General features: G+C 35.8%; 1 protein-coding gene across 1 annotated transcript; it reads left to right on the plus strand.

Annotated features, from left to right (window-relative positions):
• Positions 1–1,798: 1,798 nt before the first annotated feature.
• On the plus strand, positions 1,799–23,208 carry LOC128508559 (heterogeneous nuclear ribonucleoprotein C). Its single transcript, XM_053479924.1, has 9 exons — positions 1,799–1,895; positions 12,163–12,205; positions 17,555–17,820; positions 18,326–18,398; positions 18,517–18,564; positions 19,577–19,728; positions 19,838–19,951; positions 22,305–22,420; positions 22,521–23,208. The coding sequence occupies exons 2-9, from the start codon at positions 12,201–12,203 to the stop codon at positions 22,617–22,619; spliced, it is 873 nt and encodes a 290-aa protein (XP_053335899.1). The 5' UTR covers positions 1,799–1,895; positions 12,163–12,200; the 3' UTR covers positions 22,620–23,208.
• The last annotated feature ends 775 nt before the right edge of the window (positions 23,209–23,983 follow it).

Raw genomic sequence — 23,983 nt, forward strand, 5'->3', positions numbered from 1 at the left:
AAATAAATCTGTTTTTTAATGAATAAACTGTCTTTCATCTTCTGTTTGATTTGAATCAGAATTAATCTTGAAGATGCAAGAATGTCCATATTTTGTGTTCAAAATGAAAATGCAAATATAATATTTTTAGATTTAAATTTACATTTCCAGTAAATTAATGCATTTTTGGGTTACATAAAAAATTCAACTCAATAATGACATTTGAATAATACATTTTGTACACCATAGTCTCATTTGGAAATGTAGTTATTTAAAGTTACATCGCATTAAGTTTTTGGTTATAAGTAAGTAAGTAAGTAAGTAAGTACATGAAAAATTAAGTACATAAGTAAGTAAGTAGTCAATTATATTATGCTTCTAAGTACTGTTGCTCTGACAATCTTAATAGGGATTAACAGTCATGACTGTAGCAGCAGCGTTGAGGTGAAATTTGCTGGAAACTTGTACGCCTACATCATACTATCAGTAAATAATCAGTTCAGTAAATGAGTAAAAAGTCATCACACTGGAATATCGAGCAAAGGTGTTAGCAGACAGAAGGAAAAAAACAAAAACAAAAAAATTTTGAGTGCCAAACGCAGTGATGAAGTTTTACTTTTGAAATAGCAAAGTCAGTGACAGCATATTGAAGTGTTGAACTGATATACACAATATCACAGAAAAAATTAGATCCTGTTTGTTTGGAATTATGATGTCCGCTGTACCAATTGGCGGCACTATTCACAAACAGCATTTTATAAACACAGAAATGCCCTTTTCTGTCTGAGGAAGAAACATTCCAGCACTGAACAACCCCAAATGTTTCCTGTGACGTGCCCATTCCATGGCCACCGTCATTCTTTTTGACGTTCTTGAAAATGAATAAATTTTACTCACTTTGAACTGAATAATCTGCAGCCAGTTTTAAAATGGGCTACTACCTGATAACAAGAGCAGGTAGGAGCCCTCGGGGGTTAATTGGATAAACACAAGATTAGTACTCATATGGGTCAGCCAAAAATAAATAAATTATTATTATTATTATTATTATTATTATTAATAATAATAATTATTATTATTATTATTATTTCTCTCCAGCTAATATAAAACATAAAAAAATACTAAAAACTATTTTTATAGAATGGTTTCCATTACATTAAGAGGCATTGTGTCAGATTTGGGGTGCCAGTCTGAACAGAGCCAAATCCAATCTGATCACGTTCGAATAACAGTTTGTCCCAATGATCATGATTTGTGGAACAAACCAGTCTGAACATATAGCACAGTTGTGAATTAGGATACGCTAAGTCTCATTATGTTGGCTTGGTGGTTAGCACTGTCGCCTTGCACCTAAAGGGGCCCAAGTTCGTTTCCTGCCTTGCGGTTTCAAAAGTCCAAAAAGTTCAAAATGTCTTTTCAAGTCCAAAGACATGAGATTTAGGCTAATTGATGTTCCCAAATTAACTGTCGTGTGTGAACTCGTACTGTATGTGAATGTTGACCGGAAGTCCTACTACGATTGTAAAAATAAAAAAAAATACAACAGAAAATCACCATTGGCCTCTATTGGTCCCTTGTTGGACTACAGAGATTTAGAAGGATGGATGTACCAGGATTTAATATTTATTTTTAACTATATTTACAAGACATTCTCTACATGTCTATTACTCATGATGACACATTTTGGAAGACATTTTGTTAAAAAAAAAAAAAAAGTAAAAATAAAATCACACGCTCCCATTCCATTGTAAGGAAAAACGAATTACGCCCCCTGCAGGTCGGACAAACTAAATGCGCTTCCTGTTTGCGCATGCGCATGACGCCATTTCGTGTTGCCGTGTGAGCGAGCAAGCCTCCCGCTCTGTCTTCAAACAGTACTGCGTCGAATTTTAATCATTTTTAATCTTAAACTCCCGGTGAGTATTTTGATTCGAGAGATTTTTTTGTGATTTTTTTTAAACTATTTTTTTTGCCTGACTATGAACTTATCTTTGGAGCATATTTTTTATTTTTATTTTTTTATTTTTAGCATTTTTCTGGCTGGTTTGGTGGCGTACATTTTGTGATGCAGAGGTAGAACAGCCTGCGAAAGAATTGCTTTGCCATTTTTTTGGTTTTTGTTTTGTTTTTCGATATCAGAGTATTTTTCCCAAAAAAATATTTTTACCCCTGATAGTAAACTTTTTCGCCAGACTACTTCCCTGTAGATCAGATGTGTTTGTGACGGATCGTGTCTTTTTCAAGGTGATTGTAGGCTAAGCATGGACGGCTCGGTTGTGTTTTCCAAGATGGTCGTTTTCCTCCTCCATGTCTGGAATTAGGATCCTTTAAAATAAAGCGATTTTTTAAAAGTATTTTTACTTCTGACATAGCCTACATAGTTTGTTTTTAATTTGGACATGTTTGTTTTTCATTGGATTTATGCGATTTAAGTCATTTTTGAGTAACTGATTTTTCAATGCTGTTTGTTGGACGGATGATTTTTAAAAAAAAAACTGGACTGCAGGAGAATATTGTTGTCTTTGCAAGGACATGATTGATATTAATCAGTTATCACGCGTTATTGCTGAAATAAACACGCTGATTAAAAAAAACAAAAAAAACATAAGATTTCTCATTGTTTATTGAGGGGAAAAATGCATGCATTGTCGTTAGGAATTATCTCAAATGTGGTGATATAATTTGGTGAGTTTTATTGACGAAAATAATACTGTCATGTATTTAATATTGTTTTTAAAGCACCCCCCCCCTCACTATTTTTTGCGTGATGACGTCACCACCGTGCGCCAAATTCCAAAATGGCGGGCGAGGGTGTAAAATATGCTAACAAGCTAACAGAAAAAAAAACACTTAAAAAAAACTTTCTAATTAAAAAAAAAATGGAAATGGTTAATTATTGTAAAGTGTTTAAATGTTACAATATAATTTAAAAGTCATTATTTTAAACATATAAAAAATTTTCCCCAGACAGGAAATATTGTACAAGAATTCATGAAGACTAGTTATTTAAATTTTCCCCCCTACCTTTCCAGAATTTTATACCTGTGTCAAAAATGTCTAGTTTTAGACTGAGCTACTTATCAATACTCAATATATATCCTATCTATATGGGAGATCATAGATTTCCAACTCCAGGGCCTATCTTTGGTGGGTTACCTCTGGTTACTCCGCTTTCCATCCATGGTTCAAAGCCGTGCCGGTTAGGCTAATAGCTGTTCCCAAAGAGTGTGAACTCTGAGAACCCGACCATTTATGTAAAAAAAAGAAAAGAAAAAAAAGCTAGCATTTCTCGACATACTGGTAGCACTTTGTGACATGCTTTGAACGTACGCGGACTATAATCCCTATCGCTTCAACACTGGTACCACTTTATTATTAAACGTCATCCTGTGTTCTGCCAATCCATGCTACCTATCAAGGCTAATTGTTCTGTGCGTACTAAGACAAACAAGCTTGGGAATTGTTTCATTAATTTTGTTAATTATTTACAGGCAGCATTTTTGTGTGTTAGATATTTGTTTATCAGAATTTGCTACCCCCACATTTTCCAATAAATATAATTTATAATAAAGAATCAAAACATGCTCCACTTACCATTATAGTACATTTACAATTAGCGTGTTGTGAGAAGATAGCATAAATTGGCAGATCACTGACTATACCAGTAGTTGACTGTTAAATTAACCATGCAAATAAAATAAAATACTTAATAAAACACAAAACAATAACACACAAAAAAATTCCAATACAAAACATGAACTCAAATGTCCCTGGATGTAGTATTTGTAAATTCATTGGCATGGTTTAAAGCAAAGTAACAATGTATCTTTAGTATGGTTTAATGCAAAGTAACATGACGTATCTTTCGTATGGTCGTGTCTGGTAATCGTGTGTAGGAAAAACTGATGGGTAGGATGAATTTATAGAACATCAGCATTGAACACAATTGAAATTTCACAGATCAGAATTAGTACCTCTATATCAAGAATTGATTAGTTCTGTAAAGCTGCTTTGTCACAATGTTCACTCACAGACATAATTTAATAATGATACAGTCAACAACAGTGTAGGTATATTGTTTTATTCCTATGTTCTCTGATTTGCCAGGCTTAGGCGATATTTCCTGCATGTCACATTTGTCACATGGCAGTCTATGCATTTCTGAAGTACTTTATATTTTTTTGTTTACCCCCCTCTCCCAGACTTAATTGCCAAAGAAATAAATACTGTATAGTACTGGGGACCCTTAACAAGATCTCGCTTATGCAGTATTTGAATCTGTCTGAGAGTACAATGTGATTTTTGTGTGCACTGTCTTTGTTTCCTATGTGTCAAATTACCAAAAAAAAAAAAAAAAAAAAATATATATATATATATATATATATATATATATATATATATATATATATATATATAACATAGTATATGTGTTAAACTTATGTAGATAAGCTAAGGAAAGTGTCATAGAAGCAAATTTAGTTTTTTTGCAGTATAGTCACTTTGTGATATTTCTTCTTAGACAGGGAAATAGATAAAACAGTTTCAGGTCTTACTTTGACTACCTACTTCCTTTTATTTTGGTTTTTAAAAATAAGAAACTGACTTAAAACTTTATGCAAACAGTGTACACTATTTCTTACTTGTGCTTCTTACTTTAATGTAAATAACACTTGACTCTCATAATTTTTTAACTTTCCTCTTATTACACTGGAAAATATATAAAAATTGCATTGCAAACTCATGTCGAGCCAAATAGCACATGCTTCCTGCGAGATCATGCTAATGGTTCCCACTGTATTGCTCTACGTTGTAGACGTTAGAGCTGTGAATCACAATCAGATTGTCAATTCAATTCAGTTCAATTTTGCAATTGCAATTTTCGATTCAATGTTATTTTGGGGGCACTTATTTTTACTGACTGTACTGTCTCAAGCAGCTATATTTCTTGCAGATTTTAAAGTGTATAACTTTAAGTGTTAGTACTAAAGGTATAAAGTATGCATCAAAATGCTGTGTTGATTTTTCTAAATAATATATATTTACTGTTCCACAGTCCCTTCCGTTAGGTGGCTATAATGCACCAACTGCCCCTAAAATTTTAAATAGAAAAAGCGAAACAACATGATTGACCGTGATAGACCGTGGTATATTTTTAATAAATTTGTCAATTTTAGAGAAACTAACATTTTGAAATTTCCCTAATTTTATTTAAACTGGGAACTGACTTGTCAATTACATTAACTAAATCAATCGATAAAAGATTAAATACATTAAGTTGTGTAATGTTTTTAAAAAGTGGGGACAGTAAGTAGACTGAAATGAATAATAAAAATAGCTTTTAACGTACAATTTTGTAATTGAGTTTAAAATTCCCATTAATATTTTTAATTGAGTATTTAAAAAAATGGAAGTAATAAAACACAGCAATCAGAATTAACAAAGTAATATTCTTTATAACTTATAACGATAATTGGTCTTTAAAGGATAATTGGTATTTTATCCTCAGGTGTTAATCTTTTTATTTTTTTTTTACCATTTTAAATTGTTGGACAGCAATCCTTGGACTGGGAAAATCTATTTAATTGCACAGCTCGATCAGATGCACTTGCTCTTTGTTTATGATAGTCTATTGTTGAATTTAATTTTATTTAATTTCTATTATTTGGATTAAAAACAGTTCTGGATAGCTTTAGATTAAGTTTTAAACTAGCCTAAAAAAAAAAAAAATCTCATTACTTGTTAATTTTTTTTTTCTCATGCATGAAAGAATTTGTGTAAAAATTAAATTAAAAACACTCAGCTGCAGTTCTACACCGAATGCAACTCAAACGTTTAATTATCGGTTATCTATAAGTGACTTAACATTTGTGCTTATTTTATAATGATAAATATTTCATCAAACTATCCATTTACTATTTGCTCATTCCCTGCTCAGTGTCTTTTAAATGTTCCTCTGATTGTAAATTACACTGCTTCCTTGGATTATATAATAGAATACAAAACAATGACATACTCCACCACAGTCGGTGCACAACTACAGTTCTTACGGTTATGAAAAGACCTTGCATTGCTAAGTCTCTCTGCTCTTTACGCGTCATTAGTAAGACTGATTTGTCTGTAGCGGTCTGCTGGCTGTAATTACGAAACCGTTTTGTGTTGGTGTAAAATGAGTGTCCTGGCATACACATGCACTTTGCTATGCACCTACAGATCGTGATTTCAAATAAAGTGTACAGAACATGGTTTTGCAATTCCAGGGTATTTCTATTTAGTCTTTTGTTCGTTCACGTACGAGAGAAGAATAACCTAAGACAAGGGCAGGTGTTTGTGTGATGCTTCTTTAATTCCCGCCCTGTCAGTCGTGCTTTAGCTAGCCCCTTTTAGTTCTGTTCTTTAACTAGTGTTTGTTTTATTATTAATAGCTGTAACATATGTGGCATATTTACTATAGATTACAAAAGAATGTTTTTGAGACTGCATTTTGAGTTTGGCTTGGCAGTATTGGAAATTTTTTTTTCAGTATCATTATAGTAGTTTGAAGCACTTTTATGGAACGATGCATTACGAATGACGCACGCGTGCATGCAATATAACAGAAAAATGCTAACCACGAGAATCAAATGGAAAAAGTGATTGTTATTAAGAGATTCTCATTACCTCCTAGTGTAGTGTTAATTATAGGCTTGCTCTTTTTTTGTTTTTCTCATCTGATAGTTGAACTCGTGAATAATTGATTTATCATTAACAGCTAACGCTAATCAGATGCACCTGTCTCCCTTTAGTTTAATTTGTACTTAATCAGTTTAAAAGGCATAACCCGGTGTTTCCCATATACTGATTCATTTGTGGCGGCTCGTCATAGTATCAATCTCCAGTTTTAATAAAAAAAAAATTCCATTGTTTAAACTGAGAAAAATTTGTGCTACACAAAAACTAACTCCACATAAGTATGTATTTAAAAAATTAATTAACTTGACTAATAAAAATTGCCACACATCCTTCTAATGACACAATTTCTACCATTCTTTGCTGTTAGCCTGGATAAATACGTTTAAATACAAAATGGTACATTTTAGTAGTTAAATATCAAAATCACTATGTTTCAATATAATTAGATTGTGCAGCCATAGGTAAATTTTTATGTGATTGCACACACAAGACTTACTCATAGTCCAATCTGAATAGCCCCGCCCCTCCTTGCACACACATCAGCTGTGCACGTGAAACTGTTTCGAACATGGTACAAGAGGTCAAGCAGTTGAATGGCCGGATTGCTAAAAGTTATGTTGGTTTGTGATGGAGCTCTCAGAGGAAATAGTGATGCCGGAAGAGGAAGGAATAACGAGGACCCAGCACTTCATATGAGTTATTAGCAAGCTTGTAAGGCTATCTAAACTAACGTTAGATTACAGCTGTTGTGTCCAGGTTACTGCTACATACGAAACAAACTTTATAGCAATCAATGATTAATCGTGAACATCAATTTATTTTTATATTTTGGTATAATTTATAAATGTTTTGTCCAAAAGAATGTCAAACACCTCAAATACATCACAACATGGTTCATTAGCTTTCAGAAATTTGCACTTAACTAAGCCAGTATTCACACTCCAACAAAGTACTAATAAATACCTTGGTGTTTTTTAGTAACTGTCAACCTTAACTAATTATTTATTACTGTATTAAATCCTAGATTTAGGATTAGCCAGAGATTTTCTCATGTATATTTAAACCCGGACCTTTAGAGCAAGCAGTTGTTCAATTCCTCATTTGTGTTTCTTTTCTCTGCTTTATCACTTTAATTTTCGATTTTCACACCACTTCAGTCTGTAAGTTTTAATTTCTGTTCACCCCATTTAGTCGCACATGTGTCCTGCAGTTTGTGTGTTAGCTTCTTCCTTTAGTACATAGCAAAAAGTAACACCCTTAGTGAACACCTTTAGTGAACCCTAGGCTGGAGATAAAGCTCAGGGTTTCAAGTAATAACAAAAGAAGCTTTTAGATAAGGTTATGACAATGTTTGACTAGTTAAATACTTATATCAGCCAGAAATGACAAGCATTTGTTGACCTATTTTATTATATGATGCAGTGAGGAATATGAGGCTTGTCTTATTCTGGGGAATTAATGGCAGAAAATGGCTATGGTTTGCTGCACAAAATTAATTTAATTGGGGTTTTCTGAAATCAACACAGTATAACTGCAAAATATACATGGAGCTCACTGACGATCTAATTGAACGTTTAATTTAGCCTATGCTTTTGGCAGCTGTCAGGGGAGAATTGTTGTTGAATATTAAAACATAGTTTAACACATTTTATTTTTGTATTTATTTTTTTTGTTTGATTGAGGTCATCAGAGGAAATGTCCTTCTAAATGCTTAAAGTTCTGGGCCCATATTCACAAAGCTTCTTAAGCCTTAAAGATGGTTCTAGTGAAAATTCTTAGAATGATGACATTTTCTCAGAATTTCTCCTTAAATTTAGGATTAAATCTTAGTAAAGATAAAAATGATTCACGAAACTTCTTAGCCCTAAAAACAGCTCCTAAGGTAAAAATTGTGAGTAGTAGAGAGGAGGACTTTTAAGAGGCTTAAGAGTTTCTATAGCAGAGGACAAAAAGGCAGAAAGAAAAAATATTCTCCAAACACTGAAGATAAAGCTAAAAGTAAACACTGCTCTACTGTCCAATTTGCTTTTCTTGTTGTTTTACTTTCTTCCAGAAGATTGTTGGCTTCATACCATCCAAAAGTGCAACTTAAATAGACTGTCATGTAATCATGTAAATTGGTAAAAAGGCCATTTTGCTCCCAACAATCTGGAATAGATTACAAGTAATAAAATCAGTATGGTAAATAAATGTAGAAACTACTGTGTAGAAATTGGTTGCTTCAAAAGTAGACAAATTGTTTAACTTTAAGATATCTAGCCTATAGCAGACACATGAAGTGTTTGCATGAAGTAGTCTGTAGTCATGATTATCCTTTTTTTTTTTAATATACCAACCTTATGACTTCCCTGTTTATTCTATTATCATATATTCTATTAGCGATTACTTTTATCAATCAATCACGGTCCTTGAATTGTTGCATCATCCCTAGCAACAGGGTAAATCACGCCTCCACAGTAAGATATACGTTTTTGTACTTTCCTTACTCAGAGTTGCTCTAGAATTTTTCTAAATCACTTTTAGTCCCAGCTAGGACTTTTTAGGCTAAGATAGGGCCTCTCTAAGAGAATTCTAAGAAGCTTTGGGAATACGGGCCCTGATGTGTTTTTTGGGACATTGTCCTGTAATAAAGCCCAGTTATATCCAAGTTTCACCCATCTAGCTGATGAATTGAGGTTTTGCGGAAGATTTCTGTGTTAGTCCTTCTCCTTCCCTATTCACTTTCTGCATGCAAAAGTTTCACTGGCAGCAAAACAGCCCCCAAGGCATGATGCTACCACCACCATGTTTAACATTTGCTACAGAGTTCCTATTTCCTAAAGGACCCCATCTTTACTCCCTGAAACACATCTTTGGTCAGTTTTTTTTTCTCCACAAGTTTTTTTTCTTTGTCCATTAGATTAAGTCAAGCTTTGGTAGAGCTTATAGCTTACAGCTTTAGCAGAAGGAGCTTCTTTCTTGAATGCCAACCTTTCAGCCTTTAGTGATGTACAGTATAAAACTTGATACTCATGGTCCAGTAACTTATAGTTCATGGCAGGCCTGTGCCTCAGTGATTCCTGGGTTGTACCTGACCATCCTAAGTCATTATCAGCCATGAACACTAACAGGGAGTTTGGATGCCTTAGTAATGACAAAGTATAAGAAAATTAATATTCTAAGTGAGTTTATGTATAATTTGACCTTGTGTTGATATCAGAAAATCTCAAATGAAATAAAGTCAGAAAAAGTTGGATGTTAAAGACACGTGTTGTACAATCATTCTGTTCCATTAAAAGCCCAGCTCAAAGAATTGATTAAAAGCACATTATCATGACATTCATGGTTATGAACTCCAGTTTATATCAACTTTTGATTGCAGTTGGATGTAGTGAGCGCATATAGTAACTCATTGTGCCATGTATGCATGTTGTATTAAAAAATGTAGGTAGGCATATCAGCGACAGGAAAATAAGACCTCGAGTACATGAATAAACACAAAACAAATTTTCAGTTATTTGTACTACCTACTGATCGCAGTGCTATGGCTAAATTTTATGTTCTATTGTTTAAATATATGACAGGACGATGTGATGCCATTAAAATATCCAGTGTCTCTTCTGACTGCTGTACAGTTAAAATGAAACTGACGTTATGTTACATTAGATTAATTTTTATTTGGCGATTAACTTGATTAAATTGAAGCAACAGTTGCGTTGTAATGCTTAACCAGTATAATTGGGTTATAGGTAATAAGGTAAAAAGTAATACATAGTAATTAATTTTCTTCTAATTATTATTTAATGTGATTATTCTAGAAATTTTTGCATGTTTCAAATTTTTTTTTAATGCAAATTAATCATATGACCCTAATTTGTTTGACCCTAATGTCGTCCCATAATTTCTGGACAATTACCGATACATTTACATAGACACATTTAGCCTGGAGAAGATGACTGAGGTAACATCACAAGGTTTTGAACAGCAAGTTTCACTATAAAAAGCTTCTAGGTGGAGGTTTGCATAAAACCAACTTTGTGTGCTTGAGCTAGAAATATTTTTACAAAAATAAATCAAATGTAAGACGCGGGTAGGATTGGTGGCTCAGGCGGCTAAGGCTCTAGGTTATTGATTTTTTTAAATCTGAGGATCTGGGTTCGAGTGGGTTGCCACACTCCATACTCCCCAGCCACAGAATGTAGTGTCCATTTGAGAGATTTTAATTTAAACTTTTGTTAAATGTTTGAGAAAATTAAAATAATGCATGTTTTTTTTTTTATTCCAAAATTCCATTTATAATACAAGTACATCGAAGTGTTTAAAAATTGTGATTTCACGGACTGCGACTGTGATTAACTAGATTAAAATTTAGAATAGATTTTTTTTAATTACGTCACATTACTGCACGTCGAATAATTTTCTGTCCAGTCTTTTTTAAACATTGATTTAGCTAAATCATGTACATAAGTGTGTGTTATTGGATAACCCAAAACAGAGGATCTGCAAAAGCCATGTTGCTTTTCGTTTAGAAATGAAAGTCGATAAAAAACAGGCTTTGATTATTTGTTGGATTATAAATATACTGTATAGTGTGTGTGAGAGAAGGAGAGAGAGAGATTATAGATGCTCACTGTTTTTCTGGTCTATGGTAGCTTCTTTAATATAGTCTTAAATTTACCTTTATGTAATTAAAACTTAAATGGTGGTATATGCTGACACATAATGTATGTTTCATTAGTGATGTTTGCTATAGACATTCTTTTAAATAAATAAAATGCATAAATTTATGTAAAAGACAGAATGTTGTTTTGTCCATTGATGCGGAGTAGATTCTTTTTTCCTGTCTATGATATTCAGTTTCTGGTTGCATCATATATTGTGTTGCTTTTATTCAATTACAATAAGTTATGTAAACACACAACTGTTTACAATAGACGCCCTTCGCCTAAAGCATTTGGCCTAAAAGTTTCTGTTGACAGTAAAGAAACATTGCCATTGAATATCTAATATGCAACAGCACCGTATATGATGCAAAATGAACTTGGAGACTTGCCTGTCCTGCTTTAATTTGACTTTATATTAGATTTGTGTTTCAACGTTGGTTTTAATATGCCCTTATAACTTAACATATCTTAAGGATGTGCACTTGGAGCTCAAGGAGATAGAAAGCCCATTCTCTTGAGCTAACACAATAGGTGCAGATAATCCTCTGCCAATTTATAATATATAGTCTTCATAATGTACCACATAACAAGGGCATGTTAAAAGCACTGTTGGTACGCAACCAGACCTAAAGTAGCTCATAAACTGTCTCCTTTTTTTTTTTTTTCATTCACACAACAGTAGTCATTGCTTTGTGCTGCCACAGGGTGGTGGTAGTACTGCCTGTGTCTGGGTTGTTGGTTGTGACCTTGAAAAGGGGGAAGGGAGGGTGGTGTTAACGTGTCACTGCTTCTGAACGCGTGAAGGTGAACACCCACCTCTCTTTTCCCCCGAATCCAGTGGACCAATAATGACCCCTCTTTTCTCCAACAGAATCAGGCAGACAGACGACTCGACCCGAATAACACAGAATGGAGTGAGTGACTATCCCCCTCCCCCTCTGTATACTGAATTGCATACAAATATATTAATTAAAAAAAAAAAAAAAAAACTGAATGCATTCTAATCTGTACACACACTCCCTAAAGATTTAAGGATCTTTTACATTTTATTTACACACACAAATAATTGCAATGCTTATATTCTAATGCTGTTGATTCCCATTAAAATTGCTCATATGCAGTGCATCTCCAAAACTTTGAATATCATGGGAAAGGTTTATATATATATATATATATATATATATATATATATAATTTTTTTTTCATATATAAAGATAAATAAATATTTTGAGACTTTTTTTGTTGTAATTTCGATGATTAGGCCTTACAGCTCATTATGGTAAGGGTGCCTTCAGAACAAATGACTGCATCAGTGTGACTTGGCATGAAGGTGGTCAACCTGTGCCACTGCTAAGGCTTAATTGAAGACCAGGTTACTTTGATAGCAGCCTTGAGCCACCTGTATCCTGGGCTGGTTGTTTATCTTCTTCCTCTTGATAATACCCCATATAGAAACAGATCAGGAAGTTGCTTGACCCATTCTGCCCAGTACTATTATGGTTAGCAAAACAGTTAACAGTAGTTTTGGCATGGTGGCATGTCCTAAGTCCTGCTTTAAAAGGAAATTAGCATATCTATAAAGCTCGTTGGTTCATGCTTCCATGTTGTGCTCTAAAAACTCCTGGTAGATGGCTGCATTGACTTAGATTATGGGCGTACTAACCCTCACAGATGACATGGCACCATAAACTATCACAGACTGGGGAAACTTCACATTGGACTGTGCCTCTCCACTATTCGTCCAGGCTCTAAAATGCACAGTTTACTTTTAGCTAAAAAGGCAAATTTGGTCTACTGAGCATCGGTCTGGTTCTGTTTTAATTATTATCCCAGGATCTGACATTGTCTTTGGCTCTCTAGTAGCTTGGTACTATGAATGCAACAGTTGTCGACCATTTCCTGGTGACATTACTGCATGGTGGCTCTTAATGCACTGTCTCCAGCCTCAGTCTACTTCTTGTAAAGCTCTCCAAGCTCTTCAGTTGGCTTGTCTTTATAATTTTACTAAGCCTGAGGTCATCTCTGTTGCATTTTTGATTTTCGTGAGCTATAAGAAGTAATTATCGAAATGAAAATAAAAAACGCTTGAAAGATTTAAATTTACATGTAACAAATCTAGAATGAGTTTTACTATTTTAATTTAATTTAAGTTAAATTGTGAAAGAAAATGAACCTTTTCACAATATTCATTTTGAGATGCATTGTATAATATAATGTATGATGAGGCCTGACGTGCCATGTCTCACTGTTATTTTTCCAATAACATGTATTTTCTTTTGAACCACAGCATTTCTGCAATAATTCCATGTTTAATTTAAAGAACTACAAGTATGTGATATGCATTGAATCTAATTAGGCTATAGGTACACATTATTTAATGTGTGTTGCAACTGTGAACAGTCTTTCTCTTGCATGCTTGAAAAAAATGAGAAAGAAGAAAGCTTGTTGGTAAAAAAGCACCGCTGCTCAACCTTACATGGAAGACTCCTTCCCCAAAATATTAAACAAACTGCACAATGTTTAGTATATCATGCCTGTGTAAACACTATGTACACAAATGTATAAAAATCTTTGTTTATACACACACACGGGTATAGAAAAGAATCATCCCTTTTTAAAATAATCACATTTTGTTGCTTTGCAGCCTGAAATAAAGCTTAAAGTTGTATTTACTCAGTGCAACTTTTAACAGCCAAGTGAAGCCATCACATGGGTTGCTAGGCACTTTTAAAAGATCTTCGGGATAAAGTTGTGCACAAAAGCTTAGGAGATGGATATGAACAATTTCAAAAGTGTAATCACTACCTAGGAGTACAGTAAAATCTATTATTAAGAAGTGGATGGTATTTGGTAAATCACTCTCTGGATGCTCTCTCTGGACACTCTCTTGGATGTCATTCCAAACTGGATAAAAGAACCAGGGGGAATCTGGTCAGAAAGGCTGCCAAGAGGCCCACAGCAACTCTGAAGCAGTGGCAGGAGTTTATGACAAGTGGTCATTGCATGCATCTGACAACAATATCACAAATTCTCAGCAAATTTGGGTTGTGTTGGGAGGATTGCAAAAAAATAGCTTCTCCTCAAGGAAGGCCACATGCTGTTACGACTAAGCTTAGCAGAAAGGAATAATAATAAAAAAAATTGCCCACAACAATATGTCTGGTGGAAATCCAATGCAGCTCACCATCCAAATAACCATTCCTACAGTAAAGTATGGTGTTTCTCTGCAGTAGGGACAGGACAAAATACTGTCATATTCTCAAAAAACATCTGCTGCCTTCTACCAGAAGGTTGTCAGTGGCAAGGTGATTTACCATGAAAATGACTCTAAGCACACAGCAACACTGCCCACACAATGGTTGAATGTCCTTGCATGGCCCAGTCAGAGCCAGACTTGAATCCTGTTGAAAATCTGTGGCATGACTGCAGGCCAATCACCACCAAGTTTAAACTGAACTTGAGATTTCCTGCAAAAATGCATCTCTAAAGCTGGATAAAACAAAATGTGTGTCTTTATTACAGGCTGCAAAGCAACAAAATGTGATTAATTTAAAGGAGTGTAAAAGGCTTAAAAGGTTAAAAGGTTTATACAAGTTAATACAGGATAATTTCTAGACCATTTACTGTCACACAGTCCTAGTTTTTGAGACTGAGATATCAGCTATAGTAAGTGCAAATTATACTGCCTGGCCCAAAAAAAGTTGCAGTTTCAAAAGGGTCAAATTATTGGCCTTCAAGCAAAGAAATTACCCGTTCAATGCATTATTAAAACCTAGAAGTTGCATCATAAAAAATTTATAATAATGGAAAAAATCAGTTAGGTTTGTTAGTAAAAGTAGGAACATTCTCACAAACAATGCTATACGAACTTGCAAGATTGGGACTAAACACCTCTGTGGACAGAAGAAAACCACTTGATGAAGCTAATTTGGGTAAATGAAAAAGGTCATGTGATCTGATGCGAAACGATTGACCCTCTTCCAGAGTGATGGGTGCGTCAGGGTAAGAAACGAAAAGCATGAAGTGCTGCACCCCTTACTGTACAAGCCTCTGGAGGCAGTGTTATGATGTGCAAAAATATGGCCAAAAATATCGCCACTCTTGCAATTCTGTCAGAAAATGCAACCTTTCACTTACAAAATTGTTGCAAATGTGTTGGTACTCATTTTATTTGTTTTTTGTTTGCATTGAAACAACACAAAAAAAACAGAAGAAAAGTCAAATCTGTTACAATCTCACAAAAAAGCATTGGACAAAATTATTGGCACCCTTATTATTTGGTAGCACCCATTTTGGCAAAAATAACTAGCTTCCTGTAACCGTGAATGAGTTTCCTATACATCTCTACCGGACCACCCTTGACTGCTCCAGATCATTCAGATTTGAAGGATGCCAACTTCTGTTTTGAGATCTCTTCACAGGTGCTCTGTGGGATTTAGATCTGAACTCATTGCTGGCCATTTCAGAACTCTCTAGTGCTTTGTAACCATTTGAGTGCTATTTGAAGTGTGTTTTGGGTCATTGTCTTGTTGGAAGACCCATGATCTCTCGTGGAGACTCACCTTTGACACTGGCCATTATGTTGTGCCTCAAAAGTCTTTGGTAATCATCAGATTTCTGGCTTTCAGTGCCAGAAGCAGCAAAGAAACCCCAAAACATATTTAAACCTCCACCATGTTTGACTGTAGGGATTGTGTTCTTTTCTTTTAAGGGCTCATTTATCTGATGTCTACCTCAACTGTCCAAAGTACATTCTCCCAGAAGGATTGTGGTTTTGGCAAACTCCAGTTTAGCTTTTTTTATGCCTTTGTGTCAGCAGTGGTGTCCTTCTGGGTCTCCTACCATAGCGCCCCGACACCGTTGTACCCCGTGTCTGCTGATCAGCTTGAATTTGTTTGGAAGTTAATCTGGGTTTTTTAACCACCATTGCATTTGTTGTAATTTTTCATGAATTAATTCCTTCTATGTCTACCTTATATTTTTACTGTTATGTACCTTATATTTTTAACTGTTTCTAAATGAAATTTTAAGAAGTTTTAAAAGCGTTTTTTTTATTTTCAATCATTTTCAAACTTTTTATAATTATTTTCTTCTCTTTTATGTAAAGCACTTTGAATAACCATTGTGTATGGAATCTGCTATAAAAATAAACTTGCCTTGCTTTAAAAAGAAATAATTTCTTGCAATTTTGACAAGGTGACAATTTTGTCCAGTCCATTTCTGAGTTATGTGTGAAGTTTGACTTTTCTTCTGTGTTTTGTGTGTTGTTTTCAATAGGAACAATTTTCTGAGAGAATTGCAAGGGTGGCGATATTTTTGGCCATGACTGTATATTGTGCACATGGTACATTTACAGTACTTGTGGGTTTTTTCTGTCTTTTTAATGTATATATTTATATAAAGATTTCCTTTAGGTCTTACGTAGTGTAACACTTCTCAATTCACCATTTGAGGAACGAAAAGCATTTATTGATGAAGGTTAACCTAAGTTATGGTTACTGTGATAGCCTTTGACATGACATCATTAATCACTATAATCACTAATGAAAATTATATAAAAAGAAAATCTGTAGTCTCTTATTGCATTAAACCAGGGCTTTTTACTGTCTGTGGTGGTGTTGTATGTAAAATCTTTTCTCCTGGCAGAATTTTCAGGATTCCACAGCGCATAAAGCAAGAGAGAACACATGCTACATTAGTACATTATACTTACAATTTTTTTTTTTTTTTTCCTATTTGAAATGGTCAGATAGTACTATCTGATGTAGGAAATGTAATATCATAACTGCATGTGCCTTGGAAGCTGAAAAAACACAATTGCATAGATTTAATATAGTTTAAAAAGTGAAAATCCATGTATATAATACAAACTGAATAAAAGGTTGGAGTCACCCAAATCCATTGGTTGCTTATATTACCTGAAGCATGTGCAAAAGCCAGTAGAACAACTCTTGTATTTTATTAGTTCTTGCTCATGGCTGTTTTCACCTGTATTAAAACTGTGTTGCTTTGTTAGCGTGCTCATACCAGGTAGGTTCTTTAATATCTGTAAATATGTCCCTTTAACACAATTTTTCCATCCCTCAAGCTCATTGTAGCTCGACTAGTCAGTGGACGCGGTGCAATTTTTTTTTAAAAAAAAAGCACTTTTGCTAGCCTAGTTTTATCCACCCCAAATAGTCATTCTGGAATTTATTCTCTCTCCCCGTACCCTCCGTGTCCCCTTCCTTGTCAACCCTCCCCCCCCCCCCACTCCTACGCAGTCTCTCGCCAACTACGAGCAGCCTGATGGCGAGTAACGTGACCAACAAGACGGACCCGCGCTCTCTCAACTCGCGCGTCTTCATTGGCAACCTGAACACCATGCTGGTGACCAAGGCCGACGTGGAGGCCATCTTCAGCAAGTACGGCAAGATTGTGGGCTGCTCAGTGCACAAGGGCTATGCCTTTGTCCAGTTTGCGAATGAGCGCAATGCACGTGCTGCAGTGGCCGGTGAAGACGGACGGATGGTCGTCGGACAAGTCCTGGGTAAGGACGGCCCTCATCTGCTTGCCCTCAACACCCCTTTTATTTTTCTGAGAAGAAAACAAAGTAGGCTTAGACAGTTCCTCAGAGTAGGAGTAGTGTTGGCCATCTTGGACTGAAGCACGATTAATGTAGTCATAAAGATTGTCCGGTCCTCTTCCCAGGAATCAATCTTCTCATTTATAAATATGGATCAATCACGTATACTGTAAAGCACAAATTTTTTCGGCCGAACTACAATGCACGAGGGTGTTAGTTGCAGTAATGCATTTGATTACAAACCACATTGCCAACATTGTGAGTAGCAGCAAGACGAATGAAAGAAGCCACTTCTGCAGTGTCTCATAATACTCAAACAGAGAGGCATGTGAGCAGCTCCCGGACCATTACTGTTAGCAGGCATCGCCATCACTGTTGATTTTCATGTGCAGATTATGGATCTAAAAAAATAGTTTCAGTTTCTAAAAGACATTTAAATCTGTTAACATAATGATCTCATTCTTCACAGACATTAACCTGGCTGGTGAACCAAAGCCTCACAGATCAAAGACGATCAAGCGCTCAGCAGGAGACATGTACAGGTTGGCTTTGTGGTTTTTTTGTTTTTGTTTTTTTGCTTTGCTTTGCGTCTTTTTACATTTTTTTTTAAATAATGAGAGAATTTTTTAATCCTTTCCTTTTTTTATTCCTCTTCTGCAGCTCTTCATTTGACCTGGACTATGATTTCCAGAGAGATTATTATGACAGGTGAGAACTTGTTGAATACTTTATCTGAAATATGCTAATCTTTGGAGTAAAATACTGCATAGGTAGCGGGATTTTTTTTTTTAATGCTTTGTTTAGTGTCTGCAGTTCAGCTAGAAAGTGCATTTTTGTATGACCAAAAATATATTCATAGACATCACTGTTTCCCAACCCTGGTTCTGGAAGACCTCCTGCTGTGCGGATTTTAGTGTTTTCCCTGTTCCACCACACCCACTACTATTCAGTAAAGACTGTGCATAGTTCTAAAATTTGAAGATGTATAAACAAGTTGCTCGGTCTGTTTTCTGTGCTTCGATAAGCTTACCGATGTCAGGAGATCCACAAATACCAAACACATTGGCTGTAAAAGTTCTCTGTTCATTAAGAGCAAAATATAGATCTTTTATATATTTGGCCAAACACTTGGTGGTAAATCCAGCATCTGTTAGTTCAAAGAACATAAGCCATTTTATCGTGCCCTGGTGAAATGCGAGAGAACAGATGACAAAGTTGTTTAGATGTCCGTCCGGAGACGAACCAGGAAGTGTTGGCTAAAAGGAGGTGGGAAGAGCGAGAGAACATAGGAGACAAAAGCACAGAGTTGTCTAAAATCTTTTTAGCGTTAGTATTTCCCCCTTTCTAGAACTATAAGGTCCAATCCTGTTTCAGCATGACAGTGCACCTGTGCACAAAGTGATCTCCACAAAAACGTGGCTGTCAATGTGGCTGCGGATAAAATTTACCCCACGGAACACCTTTAGAGTAAACTGGAACATGACCCCATCGTGGGGAACCAGGATAAACACAGACACACAGTTCATTGTCTGTTTTTTTTATCTTATGTTTAAAACCACGCTGAACTGTGTGAACTGTTCCCTGTGCACTATCGATTTTATTTAATGGACATCATGCTGGTTGTCAAAGTGCACTGTTTCATGGAATGCAAATGGCTTGATTCTTAAATGTATGTAGGGTGAGATTTGAGTTAAACCATAGTGTGTGATTGTGTTGTTAGAGTGTACACGTACCCCTCAAGGGTGCCACCTCCCCCTCCACCGCTCTCCCGTGCAGTCATCCCTTCAAAGCGGCCGCGGGTCAGCGTGAGTGCCAGTCGCCGCGCCAAGAGCAGCTTCTCCACCAAGAGCAGCCAGAGAACCTCCCGCACCAGTTAGTACTTTATCACATGCATCACCATCATCATAGTGGAAATACTCCTGCGTTTTCTATTCAACCTGTTTTGTGTCTGACTGTTTTTTTTGTGTGTGTGTGTGTCAAGTGAGAGCTGATGACTTGCAAACCATCAAGAAGGAGCTGACTCAAATCAAACACAAAGTGGACTACCTGCTGGAGAGCCTGGATAGGATGGAAAGAGAACACAGCAAGAAATCAGGTGACACACTTTTAGCAGGTGCCAAATATAAACAGTTTTACAACCACACAGATAGTGGGTTGTTCAAGATAGAGACACAAATTTACTCAGTTCTGATGTACAGTTCTCTGCTGTAGTTTGTTTTTATACACACAGAACCAAGGAGGAGTGAAATTGAGTACAGTGGAACCTTGGATTACGAGCATAATTCGTTCCGGAAACGGGCTTGTATTTCAAAACTCATAAATCAAATTTAATTTTATTATAAGAAATAATGGAAACTCGAATAATTTGTTCCACAGCCACGTAAAATGCATAAAAATAATTAACACAAAATATTGAATGAAAATAAAACAAATTAACCTGCACTTTACCTTTTAAAAAAAGGAAAAAATAAATCCCGACAGATAAGTGTTAAGCGCTGTGTGTGTGTGTGTGTGTGTGTGTGTGTGTGTGTGTGTGTGTGTGTGTGTGTGTGTGTGTGTGTAACAAAAAAACGGCGAGAGAGAGAGTGTGTAACCTGGCACGATGTCAAATTACGTGCGCGCACAATGAGGCTGAGGGGAAAATGGATTTTTAACCTTCTAATGAGACTTTCTTTTGCTTTACATGTGCGCACACGTGTGTTATAAGAAACATTACACATGCTTACATACACAAAATAAAAGATGTTTTACACACACACACACACACACACACACACACACACGTGGTCACAGTGTTATAGTAAACAGTACACGCACGCACAGATGTTGATAATACCAGTAAGAGACGAACACTAAGACCCAGCATGGGAGACGATTACCCACAATTTCACAGTGCAAGAGAGAGAAAAAACGTTGGCTCAGTTGTCATCACATGACGCTCGGCATCAAAACAAGAAGCGCATGCGTAATACCTGATACTCGGTTCTCGTAAACCAAGACTTGCTCGTTTTCCAAGTAAGAATTTATCAAAAATCTTTGCTCGTCTTGCGGAACACTCGCAAACCGCGTTACTCGCAATTCGAGGTTTCACTGTATTTTGAAACGAAAATTAACATACACTTTGGGGGAGCTAACGTGTTAAAGAAATAGTAAAATACTGCAGCATTAAGACAGTTTTACATGAACGTCCATGTATACAGAGGATCTTGAGGATGATAAAAGCTTTTAGATGGCAAAAATTCAACTGGTTGGCCATAAACCTAACTGTTGGCTCTAACTGGTGCTAAATAGTCTCTCACCTGGGTAAAAAAAAGTGAAAAAATTTCAGATAGCACCATATAACATTTTTTTTTTCATAATAAATAATGCTCCAAGCTTTGTTTATTTTAATAAACATTTTAGATTTATAGTTAAGCCTTTATTTGTGTCATATACATTACTGCACATGAACCTCCTACTTCGCTTGTCCAAGCGTAACTAGGGTTATATTTATATCGGATAAAAAGAAAGACGTTTGCTAAATATGATTTCAGGCACTTTTATGTAGTCTCTGAAACTTTTTAAAGTTGACCTGGTTACAGACCCTACAGATTTAAGCAACGATTGTACAGGTCATGTGCTTTTAGAAGCTTACACCAATTTTAGTATCAATACTCCTAAATAAATATGAATAATTGGGATTTTAAATTATTATTGGTTGAATCAAGACAACATCCATTTTTGGGGCACATTAGCCATTTTGGGGAGAGAATTTTATATAGTTAGCTAGAAGTTGAAGGGGAAGCAAGATCACTTCCATAAAGGTCAGAAGTAGCTTCTTTGGTGCAAACGTTTTCTAAATTATATTTATAACACAAATTTAAATCGGCCGTTTGTGATCAGTGCTATAAATTAATAAAATGGGTTGAACCTTTAAATCCAAAGAGCACCTTCCAAACTGTAAGGCATGGGTTTAGCAGCATTATGATTGGTGGTTGAGGTTTTGGCGTGGGGAGGTGTTCAGGGTGATGGGTTTGCTGCAAAAGTCCCACGTCAGAAAATAGATGGCATCATCAAGAAGGAGGATTATTTGGGAAAACCTCAAGATAATGGAGATTCGAATATTGACACAATTAGGTCTTCTACCTGAACAATGATTGTGAACAAATCTCCAGAACTGAATGGCGAAAAGAAGAACAAATTGAAAGTATTGGAGCAGCCATGACCTAAATCTAATAAAAAAAATTTGCAGACTGAACTGAAAAAGCATGTGTGAGCAGGGAGGCCCAGAAACCTTTATGCACTAAACCAGTTCTGTCACGAGGAATAGGCTAAAACTCTTCGAGCACTGTGGGAAGCTTGTGGAAGGCTGCAAGCATTTGATTCAAGTTCAAGCTATTATAAAAGGCAATGCTGCCAAATACCCGTGACGGCATGTCTTAATGTCCATGTCACTTTCTTGTCTTTAGAGGTCAAGAGCATTAAAGCTGACGAGACATCCCCCCAGCATCCCAGCGTGAAAAAGGATCGAGAGAACGTGGAAATCAACGACTACGAGGAGGAGGGTGATTTAGAGGAAGAAGAGGTGTGTAGAGGAGAGATGACAAAAGAAAACGGTTGAGAAGAATGTTATTTGAGAGTTACAATTTTTATATATATATATATATATATTTTTTTTTTTTAAGATCAAGAGTCAGGGAAGGGAGGAGGACGAAGAGGAGGATGAAGGAGAACAGGAGGAAGGAGAGGACGACGGGGACAGCACTAACGGAGACCACTCTTAAAGCACTCGTTCTTATGCAAACGCACAGATTTTGCGCTGAAGTATGTGGGTGTCTACGTTTATGCCACGCACAGCATGCATGCATTTTGTTAAATTCACCAATCTCGGGTGAAGAAATACACAAATAGGGTGAAATCCGATCCTGTTCAGAACACGACTGCAGTCAATTTCCGCCATTCCGCGTTTTTTTCCCAATACAAGTAAGTATCAGTGATTTTATTATTTTCGTCCTTCCATCAGCAGCTTAAAATTTCCTTCTCGATTGTTGCACTTCCATTTCTAACCAGTTAGTGGCAGTGGCACTCACAGTTTCAGTTCAAACTTTTTGATTCTAAACTGATTTTATGGGGTGAGTAGGTCTAAGGTCTCAAATCATCTATCAGCTACAAAAGAAAAGTTTAGCTTGTACAGTATACTGTATACTTTTAATTTTTTTTTCTTTTTGGTCTTGTTTTTTTGTGAGTCTAGTGATATTAAGTGGAGGACTGAGCTTCTTCTGAGACAACTGTTTGTTGCTGTTTCATTTTACTTGTTTTCATTTTGTTCTGTAATAAATTTCAATAAAAAAAAAAGATAGATGTTTTGTGGAACATTTGTCAGCTCTTGAGAATGTTTGTTCGAAAGGTTTAATGCCAAATGGATCTCGACTCGGTGTGTTAATGCACTACATGCCATACAGGTTAAGATAACAGCTTCAGTCACCTGAGCAATCCGGTCTGATGTAATCACATGATCTCTTCGATGACTTTCTGGTCAAATTATACCAAATATTAATTACTAAATATTAATACTAATCCCTAGGGTGTTTTTGTTTATGAATGTTTAAATGTTCAGCTAAAAGCAAAAGGAGTGTTTCCCATGGAACCAGGCTTCCACGATTATGGCCTGAACTAACATTTGTCCAGCACGTTTTAGTCTTTGCCCTGCTCTGACACAAACCACTCCAATTTAGGAAGGGCTGTAGATTACACTGCCTAGCCAAAAAAAGTCGGCATTTGAGAAGGGTCGAATTATTTGGCTGCATCGAGCAAAGAAAGTAAATAAGGATATTTTGAATTACTGAAACTAAGATAGGAACCCTACAACAATTATCGAAGCATGGTATAATCAAAGGATAGTGCTGAACCTGTCAACTTTGTGGGAGAAATGTGGTTGGAAAAACAATCAGGAATGGAGATCATGGTCATCATCATGAGATCAACAACACTGGAAGATGCATGGTATAAACAAAAATAAACAGTAAAAACCACAGCTTTGTTTAATAGTAAAGGTAAGATCCTCTCTGTACACACAATGTAATAGGATTAGGTCTATAAAGCTCTGTGGCCATAATAAAACCACTTGTTAATGAGAATAAGCAGAAAA

The sequence above is a fragment of the Clarias gariepinus genome, chromosome 20, assembly GCF_024256425.1.
Source record: "Clarias gariepinus isolate MV-2021 ecotype Netherlands chromosome 20, CGAR_prim_01v2, whole genome shotgun sequence".
NCBI classification, from domain to species: Eukaryota; Metazoa; Chordata; class Actinopteri; order Siluriformes; family Clariidae; genus Clarias; species Clarias gariepinus.